This window comes from Uloborus diversus, chromosome 2, assembly GCF_026930045.1.
Source record: "Uloborus diversus isolate 005 chromosome 2, Udiv.v.3.1, whole genome shotgun sequence".
Taxonomy (NCBI): domain Eukaryota; kingdom Metazoa; phylum Arthropoda; class Arachnida; order Araneae; family Uloboridae; genus Uloborus; species Uloborus diversus.
The window spans coordinates 36,077,397-36,091,713 of record NC_072732.1 but is presented as its reverse complement, the minus strand read 5'-3'; the positions used below and the strand labels follow the sequence as shown (position 1 = coordinate 36,091,713).

The 14,317-nt window shown below is 32.4% G+C and overlaps 1 protein-coding gene across 1 annotated transcript; it reads right to left on the bottom strand.

Moving 5' to 3' along the window:
• Nucleotides 1-2,701: 2,701 nt before the first annotated feature.
• LOC129235213 (uncharacterized) lies at nucleotides 2,702-5,437 on the bottom strand. Its single transcript, XM_054868918.1, has 3 exons — nucleotides 3,868-5,437; nucleotides 3,556-3,610; nucleotides 2,702-2,714 (listed from the first exon to the last, which is right to left on the bottom strand). Exons 1-3 carry the CDS (start codon nucleotides 5,435-5,437, stop codon nucleotides 2,702-2,704), a joined length of 1,638 nt encoding a protein of 545 aa, XP_054724893.1.
• Nucleotides 5,438-14,317: the final 8,880 nt, after the last annotated feature.

Sequence of the window (14,317 nt, the reverse complement as noted above, 5' to 3'; positions counted from 1 at the left end):
TGTCATTGCATTTACCGTGTATATATGTATGGTAGGGTGGGCCGGAAAAACTTTTTTTGGAAATCTGTTTTTGGATGGTACCGAAAAGTTGCTATATGGGCCCGTTATTACCCATAAAAAATTTCGCTAAATTTGCTTAATATTCAGCCGGAGCTACTTGACCTTGAAAAACTGAAAAAGGGGCAAAAATGCACTTTTTTTCAAAAAAAAAAGGAGGGGGGGGGGGTGTCAAAAATAAAAGTTTTAAGCTAGTTTTAGCAAACATTAGAAGTATCTGTCAGTGCATTAGTTGAAATTCTCAAAGCCTTTTATACATTTCATAGAATGTTTAGATACGCTCCTTTAAGACTGAAACATGGGAAAAATGGAGAAAAAAAAATAGTTTTGAAACAAGTAAATACTGAAATGTTACGCAATACGTTACTTAGAAAAAACAGTGAAACAGTTGCCACTGAGGCATCTTATTCTGAAATTGGACGGTTGCACAAAGGGGCCACATTCATATTCTGGAGCTATCGGACAACTTCTTAGAGATTGTAAAAAAAATCCAGTGGTCAAATTTGATAAAATTGACTGCAATCTTCTGGTTTTGGATATGTAAGATATAAAAAAATTAAGTACTGAACAACAATATTTGTATAGAATCTGTCTTGTATTACGTTGATAACGTAAAAGATGGTAGTTGCCCTTCTAGCGTGGCTGACATTAGCTCAGGCAAACTCAGTCATGCGCGATGGCTGACAACTGCAAACCGTTTGTTACGCTTGTATATAGACACTCACTCAAAAAATCTTACAATGCTTGTTAAGTATGTAATATTACTTTATGCTCCAATGTGGTTTGAAATAAAAATGAAACCGAACTGTCAGTATGGTGCCCAGCATTTTTGGAAAATTATTTATTTTGCAAGGCAGTTTCCAGACAACGTTAAGATAATTTTCAAAGTTCTCTCAAATAATGCATATTTCGCTCATCCTGAACAGCTACTGTTGACAATGTTGTTTGACTCAAGCAAATACATTTGGGAATTAGCTGTTAGGCGCATTCTGAACTCTAGAAATAAGAAAATGGAAGAGCTCAGAGAGTACGATTTTTTAAGCGTCCTAAACAATTTTAAAGCCGTTGATTATGTTGATTTAGTTGATTGGGCAAACTGTGTTGTAACAGAGCCACCTCTTACAATGCATCTAAAACAGCAATAATTGAAAGAAATTTGCAAAGAACAGCCTACAGAGTTCACTTTCGAGAAATTTCCGTCACACGCAAGCTGTGAAACGTTGTGTGAAACTAATAACCGAAGCTGCGCTAAAAGTTCGTGATGAAACTGCACGAGATGGATACATTCGTGCCAAACTTCAAGCTAAGAAAGAACTTTCCTCATTTGATAGCAAGGGACAATATTATTCCAAAAAATAATATTCATTATGCACGATGTATTATAAATCAAATTTGAAGATTTCTTTTTCAAAATTTTATTATCTCTTTATGTAATTCTGGAAAATGTATGATACTATAGCCTGATAATAATTACAGTGATTAATAGTGCTACTTAATTAATTAGTCTATGATTTAATTTTGAAAAATAATTTTCACATTGGTTTTTAAAGAAATTCAATATTTTTCATTTTTCTCCAATTTTTGATGTCGGAAAGGCGCGGTTAAATGCTCATTAAAATCATTGAAACATTTTATGGGCTCGAACTGGCTCATTATATAACATTTTCGGTGCATTCCAGCAAAATATTTGGAATTTAGTTTTTTTTTTTAATTTCGACAAAAATCCATTTTTCTCTTTTTTTCGATTTTTCAGTGTCAAATAGCGGCGGCTAGATATTTTTTAATATCCAAGAAATTTTTTGTGAGTGCTAACTAGCTCACTACGCAACTTTTGCGCGCCATCCAAAAATTGATTTCGAAAAAAAAAAAAATTCGGCTTATTTCGGCCCACCCTAATGTATAGGGAAATGGTTTTAAAAAGGTGCCAGTCAAAGCCTCAGTTATGAAAAAGCCTTTTTAGAACTGAATATGATAACACTGCCAATGACACTGGTTGTTGCTAAATTTAAAAAAAAAAAAGGCTTTCTGGATGTTATTTGTTTAGAAATAAATTTTAGAAATAAAAGAACTGATTGAATATGATTTTGCTGCTACTAACTCAAAATCATCAAAAAATTGATACAGATCCTTTCAGAACCAAGTCACAGACTCATTAGGATGCATTGGAAAAAACGTTTTGGAAATTTAAAACTTTAAAGCGATAAAAACATGAATCTATAAACCCACATTTTCTAACAATAAAATTATCAAAATTTTAAAATATTTAAGTCGCCCTCACAAGGCTTAGAGCTTGTAATTTTTGTCAAAAGACTGATTTGTTCCTACACATTTAAAATAAAATCAAAAGCAATAAACAATGAAGCATGGAAGTAATGTTAAACAAAAATGTTTGCTCTCATGCATTATGGTCTCTCTCATTAGGTCTCTCATATAGCATTCAAAAGTAAAGGTTTTTAAGTTCACTTTGAATTATTTAATATCAACATACTGTTTTTTCCATTTATTTGTTATTACTACTAATATTTTTCAAATTTCGGTTTGAAATTTCGTTCGCTAATAAACAATTTTTGATACAAGTTTTATGTTTTTTTTTTTTTTTAAATTAATGAATAACAGTATTTTTATTTCTTTTATGATTGTAAGCTCAATTGCTAGACCTGAAAAAGAAATAAAGGTTATAATAAAATTTTTTAATACCATTTACGTTTTATTACACTGCAGTATTTTATTACAAGAATTAAATATTTAAACTCAACACAAAACTGGAAAATCCTGACAAAATATAAACTCTTTTTAATTAGTTCACTAAATGCATTAACCTCAAAATTAAAGCATCCCATAAAAGATGTTGGAACAACAACAATGGAAGCAGTTTGATCCAACAGGAATAAATATTACGTGTCAAGCATATTAATAGTTTATTTTGACATTAATTTTTTACATTTGCTACATAATAAAACAAAGGGTTCAAAGAAAAATAGAAGAGATTATTTTATAGTATTTCTTTCTTTTTCAAATCAAACAATAAATGTAATTAGAGAGAAATCCAAATAATTTTAATTTGAAAAAGAAAGTAAAACTAAAATTAAAAATTGTTCATTAGCAAAAAATTCTCAAACCAACATTGACGGAAACACAAAAATAATTTTAAAAGGTTTAGCTATTTGGTTACATGAGAAATAATAATATTTATTTCAAAAAAAAGAAGAAAAAATATTTGAGGACACATTATCTCACAGAAGTTATAAACAGAAACATAACTTAGACTTGGAACTAAAAATAAATAAAAAGGCGGGTTTTGAAATAAATGTTTGAGAAGACATAATAGAATATAAATTATAAATGGATCATTATCATAAAACTACTTACTTTTTTAATTGCAATAGTACTTCATTATTCCAGAAACATTGATTAAATTTTTTTTAATATAAAGCCTTACTTTAGAAATAAATATTTAATAAATATCACGATCTGCTAATTTCAAATTTGCATACTTACCCTTCAGCATCAAAGGCAAGTTTCTGGCAGCTTGAAGAATTAAGCATGAACAAACCTACAATATTGAGTAAATGAATGGACAGTAAAGTACACCCAAACCTCTTTTTATGCATTAGATAGGGACCGCCAAAAAAAAAACCTGCATAAAAAAAGGTTGGTTCGTTTTATAAATAACTTTGTCTGTTTTATGACTACTATTGTCAATTGAGAGCCAATCCGATTGAAATTTTCATACACTGCACCAAAAAAAAAAAAAAAAATGCACAAAAAGAGGTTTGGGTGCAATAGAATTTATAAATAAAGGAATCATACCTTCAGGGGTGCTGGGTAAAGGATCAGGAGGAGTTCTGGGCCCTCTCCTAAAAACTGGTGAAGATGATGTCCATTGTTGTCCGCAATCAATTGTTGATGGAATTCTATCAGGAGTTGGAGGAGACTTGGGGGTGTACATGGCATCGGTGTCATCATCACTAAATTCTGCAGATCTTCGACCGAATAGACAGGAAGGAGGACTAGGGGTCCTAGGACAGGGACTAGGAATCCTGAGACGGAATGGACTGGAGGGAGGACTGGGAGTTCTAGGAGGCCTAGGACCTCTGATAATGCTGGGAGGACTAGGGGTCCTAGGACAGGGACTAGGAATCCTGAGACGGAATGGACTGGAGGGAGGACTGGGAGTTCTAGGAGGCCTAGGACCTCTGATAATGCTGGGAGGACTAGGAATCCTAAGACAGAATGGACTGGAGGGAGGACTGGGAGTTCTAGGAGGCCTAGGACCTCTGATAATGCTGGGAGGACTAGGAATCCTAAGACAGAATGGACTGGGAGGACTGGGACTGGGAGTTCTAGGATGCATACGACCTTTGATAAAGCTCAGATCAAAACTAGGAGAAGGGTTTTTATCAGTTTCCAAGCTCTCGGGTTGTTTTAAATCCGATACTTCTAGAATGGTATCAGCATCTTCATTTTTATTTTTTTCTTGGAATTCTTCTCCATTCACACTAGAATCCAAGGTATTAATGGAAGAATCATTATGTTTAAGTTTAGCACCAATAGTTGTTTCTTTTTCCTGAGGACAAAATTCTTTTGTACAAGAACAGTCTTGATTCTGATGAATAACTTGTTCAGAATTACCTCTTTCCTGAAAAGAAGAAAGATCATTTGTTTCAGTTCCTATCTCCATTGTCTTGTCTGAACTAAGTTCGAACTCTAGTGATTTGTCAGAAGAATATTCTACCTCCATTGTGTTCGAGCAATGTTCTGCTTCTACTGTCTGGTATGAACAATTTTTTCGTATAATAGGCTCACTATCGACTATTTCTGATTCAGCAATCAAGTTAATTTCTTCATTTGTTTCAAAAGAAGAAATTGAGTACTTTGAAGGCACATGTGGTGTTTTTTTATACTCTTTAGAAAACTTTTTAGTCACTGAAAAATTATTCTCTGTTTCAACACAATTTGATCCATCTTCGGGAACAACAGGGATACACTTGTCTTTGTAAAGGTCAACTAATTTTACTAATGGCTGCATTTTAGGATTTTTTTTCATAACGGAAATTTCAGCAGGACCAAAGCTCTTGGTTACACTATTAAATTGACTCACAGTCTTCTTTCTTTTTCTTATGTCTTTTTCTACACAATTCGAAGATATTACATTTGTAGATGCAGCAAGTTTCCTTCTTTTATTAACATCAAAAGAGCATGAAGCAGAGTTTTTACTTTTAGAAGAACTAGGATTGATAACTTGTTTTTTGCTATTGTGCCTCTGTGATGTAACTTTCTCAGTAGCAGTTGCTGCTTTAGATTTATCACCACCTTGTTTTTCCTTCAAAACTGGAGAATGAAATTCACTAAAAAAGGCGCTGTCATCATGGTTTCTCATCGCAAGACTAGAAGCATAAGTTACGTTGAAACCTTTGAGATTATTTTGTTCAGTTCGGCTATACTGATTTTCATTAACAAAGTTCTTTTTTGTTCTGTTTGAATTATTAGAACTGCATGGTTTATCACTCTGACTTGCTGTGAAATCTTTTAGATACTTTTTACTCACAGAAATTGATTTTCGGATTGAATTTATTTGTTTGTGTAAATTTTCTTCCAAAAATTGTACATATTTTGGAGGATATATATTAGATCTCTTTTGAAGAGATTCTGAACTCTCGTGATTTGATTCTGCAGATGAAATAGATGAATCAAAAGAAAAAGCATGACGGGTCGCAGGATACTTGGAAGTTATTCCTGGAAAAGAGAAAGAAAACAATAAATTAAGCAAATTGGAAACATGATTTCAGTAGATGCTGTGAAAAGTGCAAAAGTCGTATCTACAACTCGCTTCAAAATGAGGTATTGCCTGTTTTGTGCCACAATGTACTTCATTCAAACAAGACTTTCTGATTTTTTTAAGAACATTTCCCATTGACAAACGACCATTAAACATTGTGATTAAGTGAAATATTTAACACAGAACCACCTGGTGACGGTAACTCAATTTTGACAAAAAGAGCAGATGCGACTTTTGTGCTTAGCACAGCAGAATAGTGATAGCGATTGCAATCTATATTCAATATCCACCTTATTTTATCACATCCTCACACACACCCAACCAGCAGGCATGCTCCATATGAACCTGGGAGATGGCTAGCAATTTCCAAACATGTTACTGAGAAACACAAACATTAATAGCCAAAATAGCAAACTAATGTTGCAATTAGTTGAGGTTCTCAAGATATAAAACTGAATTTCACTCTAGTGCTGCATTTCTCACATATGCGTGATTTTTGAAAGATATTTAACTCACTGGGAAAAAAATATTTTTTCTTTGCAATTGCTTTTGGAATTGACAAGATCTAGCTATGAATAAAATGAAATTGCAAAACATAGAAGCAAATTGTAGTTACGATTAAGAAAACAAAACAACAAATAAATAAATGAATAACGATTGCTGTACCAATATTCAGCTGAGTATTTTATATACAAAAAAAAAAAAAACTTAGAATGCTTAAAAGCATGATAAATTTTAGTGGTGATAGGCCATAATGAAAATTTTTTCTCAAAACAATCTGCAAGGATTGAAAGATAGAGTTAGGGTGCATCTTATGCACCAAGTGATATATTAATATTTTTAAAATATAAATATACAAGCAAAGCTTTAAATTTTGAATTAACATCAGTCATACATACACATCAAGTAATATATTTTAAGGATTTAAAATAAAGAAACACCATTTTAATAACAGGGTGGCGACAGGAACTGTGAAAAAAAGTTCCCTGACTTTTCCCTGATTAAGTTCACCAAATTTCCCTGATTTACGTTACCAATGATAATAGTTTTCTTTCTTTGCTCTACTTGAAGTCCGTTTTATGTTTGTATAAAATGCAGTATTTTAAACGTTTTAAGTTGTGTAAACTTGTTGAACTAAAGATATATTTTAAAAAGATGTTACTTTTTTAATAAAATGGTTTTAAAAAAAAAGACATTTTTTTTGGGGGGGGGGGACCTACAAAACAGTATATTAAATTTTTACACATGGAAAGATTATAGAAAATTTAAAAAAAAATACTTCACTTCCAGAAACCACTTAGCATAAGAATTTTTAGAAGCTATTAAAATGACTTTTAAAATCATATGTGTCCTTATGACAGAACTAAAAAGTAATTGAAATTATTTTGAACTAAGTTTTTAAACAGTATAATAATTGTTGCAAGAATAACAAGTAATAGTATTCTTATATAACTAATTGACATATTTATGCAAAACAGATGAAACCATTTGACATCCATTCATAGGGAGCTTTTCTCTAATCAAGAATATAGGTTTTAATGAATGAATACAGCATTTTAACAATAAAAAATAAAGATATTTACTTAAGTACACAAGTTAACTCTATTTCAAATGATTTAAGTATGTAACGAAAAAAATCTTAGATTGCTTTTGTAACAAACAACTTTGAAATACAAGGAAAAAAAAGCAATTAGTTAATTTCAAAATATATAAAAGAAGAATACAACTTGGTTATAAAATTAAAGAATTACTTAAGTCTGAAGAAAAGAAAACCCTGACGATCTGTGGTGACAACAAATAGTATAACGGCAAAAAACAAAGTTTTTTTTAATTGAAAGTTTAATTTTAGCAATTAAATTAAAAATGCGAAGAAGTTTAAGCTTTTATAGTATTAATTCAAAAACCAAAGATTTCCTCTTGAAGTCGTTACAGTACTTAATTACTTCGAAACAATGAAAAAAGGCAAAGGAGCTAAGGCATTAATGAAGGCTTCCTCTTTGCCAGTACGGTTGTTTATTTTACGTAGCATTGAAAGCGTAAAAGGAAATTTCAAGCTAGGTAAAATAAACTACCTAACAGACATAGAAGCAATCTTAGGAAGTTCATAATGTGGTTAATAAGTAAGATTCAATACTTTGATGTTGAGGAAAAAAGATGCACTAATATGTGGTAGTGTATAAACACACCTCATTAATTTTACCTTTTTTTTTTTTTTTTTGAACAGATAATTGGTGGAAAATGCGTAGGGAATTAGAGTATTTAATTTTGTAAAGTGAAAAAAAAATTTTTTTTTCTTCATAAAATCAATTTTCCCTGATTTTTTGTTATTTTTTCGAAATTCCCTGATATTTCCCTGATTAATAAAGTTCCCTGACTTTTCCCTGATCTCCCTGATTTCCCTGATCTGTCGCCACCCTGTTTTGGGTTTAAGTTCTTGTTTATTGGGTATAGTTTAACATGTGGTGTGTTTAGCCTAATGTTACTCTGTATTGGTATACTGGAGCTTAAACACTCTCTTTTAGTAAAGTCAGACCAAACAACGTAAGTAGAAGCACAAATTTATAAATTACAGCAGACACGTGTTTCGGCGTTACAGGGAACGCCTTTTTCAATGCAAAAATAATGAGCTTATGGATGAAAAGACATCCGACAAAAGCCAAGAGCAGATAAGCATGCAGCTTAAAAGATAAAAACAGCGGATTAGCCAAACACCAATGACAAAGTTATAAACCTTTCAGGAACCAATAGGAATGCAAGCAAAGGTCAGGAGCTTTCGCTTAGGTACGAACCCAGAAAGAAAGAATTCAATTGGACAAGGATTAAGCCGAAGCTTAAACAAAAAGAAAAGAAATTGTCAGTAACCGTGAACCGCAAGAAAGGAAAAGCAGAATGGAAAACCATGAAAAAAGATAAACAGAAACAAAAAATATTCGAAAAAAGGAAAAATAAAGATAAATAGAAGAAAATTGGGGGGGGGGGGGGTGTCAATCAAGACAAAAAGGCGAAAATAAACAAAGAAAGATAGATAAAAATGAGTGGGAAAAAAAAAAGAGGGGGGGGAATGGGGAAAGGACAGTATTAAAGATATGGGAGCCAAATGTTAGAAAAATATGGAACTGCACTAAGATCGTTAACTAAGTTAGAACTGTTCCTCAAAATATGAAAGGATTCCCAAAAGTCAAGATCTGATGAATCGGGGCATTTTTGGATAATCTGAAAAGAGGTAAAATCAAAAGAGTGATTCGAATCCCAACAATGTTGAGCAATACTAGACTTATTTAATTGTTGTTTTTTCACATAATTTTGATGCTCTTTCAAGCGAATTTTTAAAGCACGGCGAGTCTGTCCAATATAGGCAAGTTTACAACTACAATTAATTCTATAAATTCCACAACAATTAAGAGGGTGAATAGGATCTTTAAGAGAAGAGAATGAAAGTTTATTAATAGGAGAGAACACCACCTGGAATTGGAAACGTTTTAGAATCTTAGCAACCTGATAGCTTACAGATGGAAAGAATGGCAAAACAACCAAATTCTTTCTGATGAAGGTTCGGTTAAGAACATTAGTTTGGGATTTATTTGAAAGTTTTTTATAAATGGAATCAATCAAAGTTGGCGGATAGTCTCTATCAATTGCCACAGCTTTAAGATAATTAAGTTCCACTTTAAGAAGTTCCGACGAAGAACAAATATTAATTGCGCGATAAACAAAAGAATTAAAAGCAGAATATTTTTGATTTGGAGGATGAGACGATAGTCTATGAGGAGGTAAAGAGACAGCAAAAGGTTTGCGATAAACAGTAGTTTCAAAACCAATTTCTGTACGAGAAACAAGTACATCAAGAAATGAAATGCAATTATTCCGTTCTTTCTCACAAGAAAACTGAATATGAGGATCAATGGAGTTTAAAATAGATAAAACCTCATCACTCTCAAACTGATTCTGGTTCATTAGAACAAAACAATCATCAACATACCGAACATAAAATTGGAACTGCAGTTTTTGGAACAGCTTAACCTCAAAATAATGCATGTAAATATCACTAAGAATGGGGCTAAGTGGGTTACCCATAGCCAGACCATCTAACATAATATAAAAATTCCCATTAAAAACAAAAGAACATTGTTTAAGACAAGTACGGGTAAGGAAAATTAAATCCTCAATTTCCGTATTGGTGAAATGAAATTCAGAAAGTCTTCTACGAAGGCATAACAATGAACCCTCGACGGGAACGTTCGTAAATAAAGAGTTAACATCAAAAGAAGCCATAAAAGAATTATTTGGAACGAAACTATGAATTTTTTTAACAAACTCAACAGAATTTTTAATGGTAAATAAATTGTGACTCCTAAGGGTAGAAAACACAGAGACTAAATATTTTGCAAGTTTGTACGAAGCCGTACCAATATTGGAAACAATCGGCCTGAAAGGAATACCAGCTTTATGCACCTTAGGTAAAGCATAAAATCTAGCACAATTAGCAATAGATGGAACAACAGAGCGTTTAACATTTGAAGGAATAGACTGAACAGACTTAACAGCAGATGCAATAGTTTTTAACTCTTTATCACTAGGATCTTTAGAAATTTCAGCATATGGCCCAGAAGAAATCAAAGCATTAGTTTTATCAACATAAGATGATTTGTCAAGAACAACAATTTGGCCACCCTTGTCAGCTTTGGTAACAACCAGATCAGAATTCGAAACTAAGTCTTTAACAGAACGGCTAACAGTATTAGCAAATACAGGTTTAGAAATTTTCGAGTTAAAGTCAATATTAGAAGCTATAAGATGCCGAATCGAATCTTTTTGAGAGGAAGTTAAGGCACTAAATTTAAAAGCTTTCTCAACAGGAGCAATAAGCTTTGAAAAAGAAGGATTAACACTCACAGCAAAATTATCATTACATTTTAGAGCCTCAATTTGAGAATTACTTAATGGAACGCTAGAAAGATTAACAACAACCTTCTTATTAACAACAGGTAAATTATCAAGAGGAACGACATGAGAAGATTTACAAAGCATAGCTAATTTCTTTTTCAAAACAATTTGATGTTTATCAGAGGAACGAAGGGTTCTAGACCAAGAATTTCTGTCAATAATGTTAAAGTTCGGAATGGAATTAGAAACCGCAAGATGTAAATCATAAAGTTCACGTTCAATAAATGATAAATGTTTCCTAGTTTCCTAGATCGAAGCTCTGAGTAAAGCCAATTTCGACCGAAAGATTACTTTGTCAATTTTTACAGAACGTGGTAAATTACATTTCAAAGAAATAAACTTCGGAATAATTTTCTTGCGCCTACACTCTTGAAGAAATTTTAAATGGTTCAAAAAACGAAATTTCTTAATCCGAAGATTGGCAAACCTATTGATTTGAGACATAATCAAAAGCAAAACCAACACAAATGAAAATAAACAAAATCAAACAATAACAGAATGAATAAGAAACAAGAAGTAAAAAATCACGATCAAAATACAACAATAGACAAAAATTCTGAAAACAAAAACAAAAACACAAATTGCATAAAAGGCGGAAAATGTAAACGTAAGGCCCGTTTAAGCCACAAATAAGATAAATAAATACCTTTGTGCTGAATAGTAAAGTCAGACCAAACAACGTAAGTAGAAGCACAAATTTATAAATTACAGCAGACACGTGTTTCGGCGTTACAGGGAACGCCTTTTTCAATGCAAAAATAATGAGCTTATGGATGAAAAGACATCCGACAAAAGCCAAGAGCAGATAAGCATGCAGCTTAAAAGATAAAAACAGCGGATTAGCCAAACACCAATGACAAAGTTATAAACCTTTCAGGAACCAATAGGAATGCAAGCAAAGGTCAGGAGCTTTCGCTTAGGTACGAACCCAGAAAGAAAGAATTCAATTGGACAAGGATTAAGCCGAAGCTTAAACAAAAAGAAAAGAAATTGTCAGTAACCATGAACCGCAAGAAAGGAAAAGCAGAATGGAAAACCATGAAAAAAGATAAACAGAAACAAAAAATATTCGAAAAAAGGAAAAATAAAGATAAATAGAAGAAAATTGGGGGGGGGGGGTGTCAATCAAGACAAAAAGGCGAAAATAAACAAAGAAAGATAGATAAAAATGAGTGGGAAAAAAAAAAGAGGGGGGGGGAATGGGGAAAGGACAGTATTAAAGATATGGGAGCCAAATGTTAGAAAAATATGGAACTGCACTAAGATCGTTAACTAAGTTAGAACTGTTCCTCAAAATATGAAAGGATTCCCAAAAGTCAAGATCTGATGAATCGGGGCATTTTTGGATAATCTGAAAAGAGGTAAAATCAAAAGAGTGATTCGAATCCCAACAATGTTGAGCAATACTAGACTTATTTAATTGTTGTTTTTTCACATAATTTTGATGCTCTTTCAAGCGAATTTTTAAAGCACGCCGAGTCTGTCCAATATAGGCAAGTTTACAACTACAATTAATTCTATAAATTCCACAACAATTAAGAGGGTGAATAGGATCTTTAAGAGAAGAGAATGAAAGTTTATTAATAGGAGAGAACACCACCTGGAATTGGAAACGTTTTAGAATCTTAGCAACCTGATAGCTTACAGATGGAAAGAATGGCAAAACAACCAAATTCTTTCTGATGAAGGTTCGGTTAAGAACATTAGTTTGGGATTTATTTGAAAGTTTTTTATAAATGGAATCAATCAAAGTTGGCGGATAGTCTCTATCAATTGCCACAGCTTTAAGATAATTAAGTTCCACTTTAAGAAGTTCCGACGAAGAACAAATATTAATTGCGCGATAAACAAAAGAATTAAAAGCAGAATATTTTTGATTTGGAGGATGAGACGATAGTCTATGAGGAGGTAAAGAGACAGCAAAAGGTTTGCGATAAACAGTAGTTTCAAAACCAATTTCTGTACGAGAAACAAGTACATCAAGAAATGAAATCCAATTATTCCGTTCTTTCTCACAAGAAAACTGAATATGAGGATCAATGGAGTTTAAAATAGATAAAACCTCATCACTCTCAAACTGATTCTGGTTCATTAGAACAAAACAATCATCAACATACCGAACATAAAATTGGAACTGCAGTTTTTGGAACAGCTTAACCTCAAAATAATGCATGTAAATATCACTAAGAATGGGGCTAAGTGGGTTACCCATAGCCAGACCATCTAACATAATATAAAAATTCCCATTAAAAACAAAAGAACATTGTTTAAGACAAGTACGGGTAAGGAAAATTAAATCCTCAATTTCCGTATTGGTGAAATGAAATTCAGAAAGTCTTCTACGAAGGCATAACAATGAACCCTCGACGGGAACGTTCGTAAATAAAGAGTTAACATCAAAAGAAGCCATAAAAGAATTATTTGGAACGAAACTATGAATTTTTTTAACAAACTCAACAGAATTTTTAATGGTAAATAAATTGTGACTCCTAAGGGTAGAAAACACAGAGACTAAATATTTTGCAAGTTTGTACGAAGCCGTACCAATATTGGAAACAATCGGCCTGAAAGGAATACCAGCTTTATGCACCTTAGGTAAAGCATAAAATCTAGCACAATTAGCAATAGATGGAACAACAGAGCGTTTAACATTTGAAGGAATAGACTGAACAGACTTAACAGCAGATGCAATAGTTTTTAACTCTTTATCACTAGGATCTTTAGAAATTTCAGCATATGGCCCAGAAGAAATCAAATCATTAGTTTTATCAACATAAGATGATTTGTCAAGAACAACAATTTGGCCACCCTTGTCAGCTTTGGTAACAACCAGATCAGAATTCGAAACTAAGTCTTTAACAGAACGGCTAACAGTATTAGCAAATACAGGTTTAGAAATTTTCGAGTTAAAGTCAATATTAGAAGCTATAAGATGCCGAATCGAATCTTTTTGAGAGGAAGTTAAGGCACTAAATTTAAAAGCTTTCTCAACAGGAGCAATAAGCTTTGAAAAAGAAGGATTAACACTCACAGCAAAATTATCATTACATTTTAGAGCCTCAATTTGAGAATTACTTAATGGAATGCTAGAAAGATTAACAACAACCTTCTTATTAACAACAGGTAAATTATCAAGAGGAACGACATGAGAAGATTTACAAAGCATAGCTAATTTCTTTTTCAAAACAATTGGTCTGACTTTACTATTCAGCACAAAGGTATTTATTTATCTTACTCTCTTTTAGTTTGTAGTTACAATTTTTGGGTCTTTTGACCATAATCATTGAATTCTCCACGGCTGAGAGCTCTGGATTCATCCTTTGTCTCTTCCTATTAAATTGCTGCTTGTATTTTCCTTTTTCTCATCATTATTTTTTGTATAAATTGTTTAAAACTTGTTATCTGGCTTGTATACTTTATATACATATATATATATATATATAAACATCAATAAAACAAAAAGCAGACAAGGTTACAACAAAGATAAATGACAGAGATGAAGCCAGTACTCTTCAGCAGTGGATCATCCTATAGTCG

Coding starts and splice junctions, on each gene's coding strand:
- LOC129235213 (XM_054868918.1), bottom strand. CDS start 5,437: ATGAGAAACCATGATGACAGCGCCTTTTTTAGTGAATTTCATTCTCCA. Junction 3,611..3,867: donor TTTACCCAGCACCCCTGAAG/GTATGATTCCTT, acceptor TCAATATTGTAG/GTTTGTTCATGCTTAATTCT.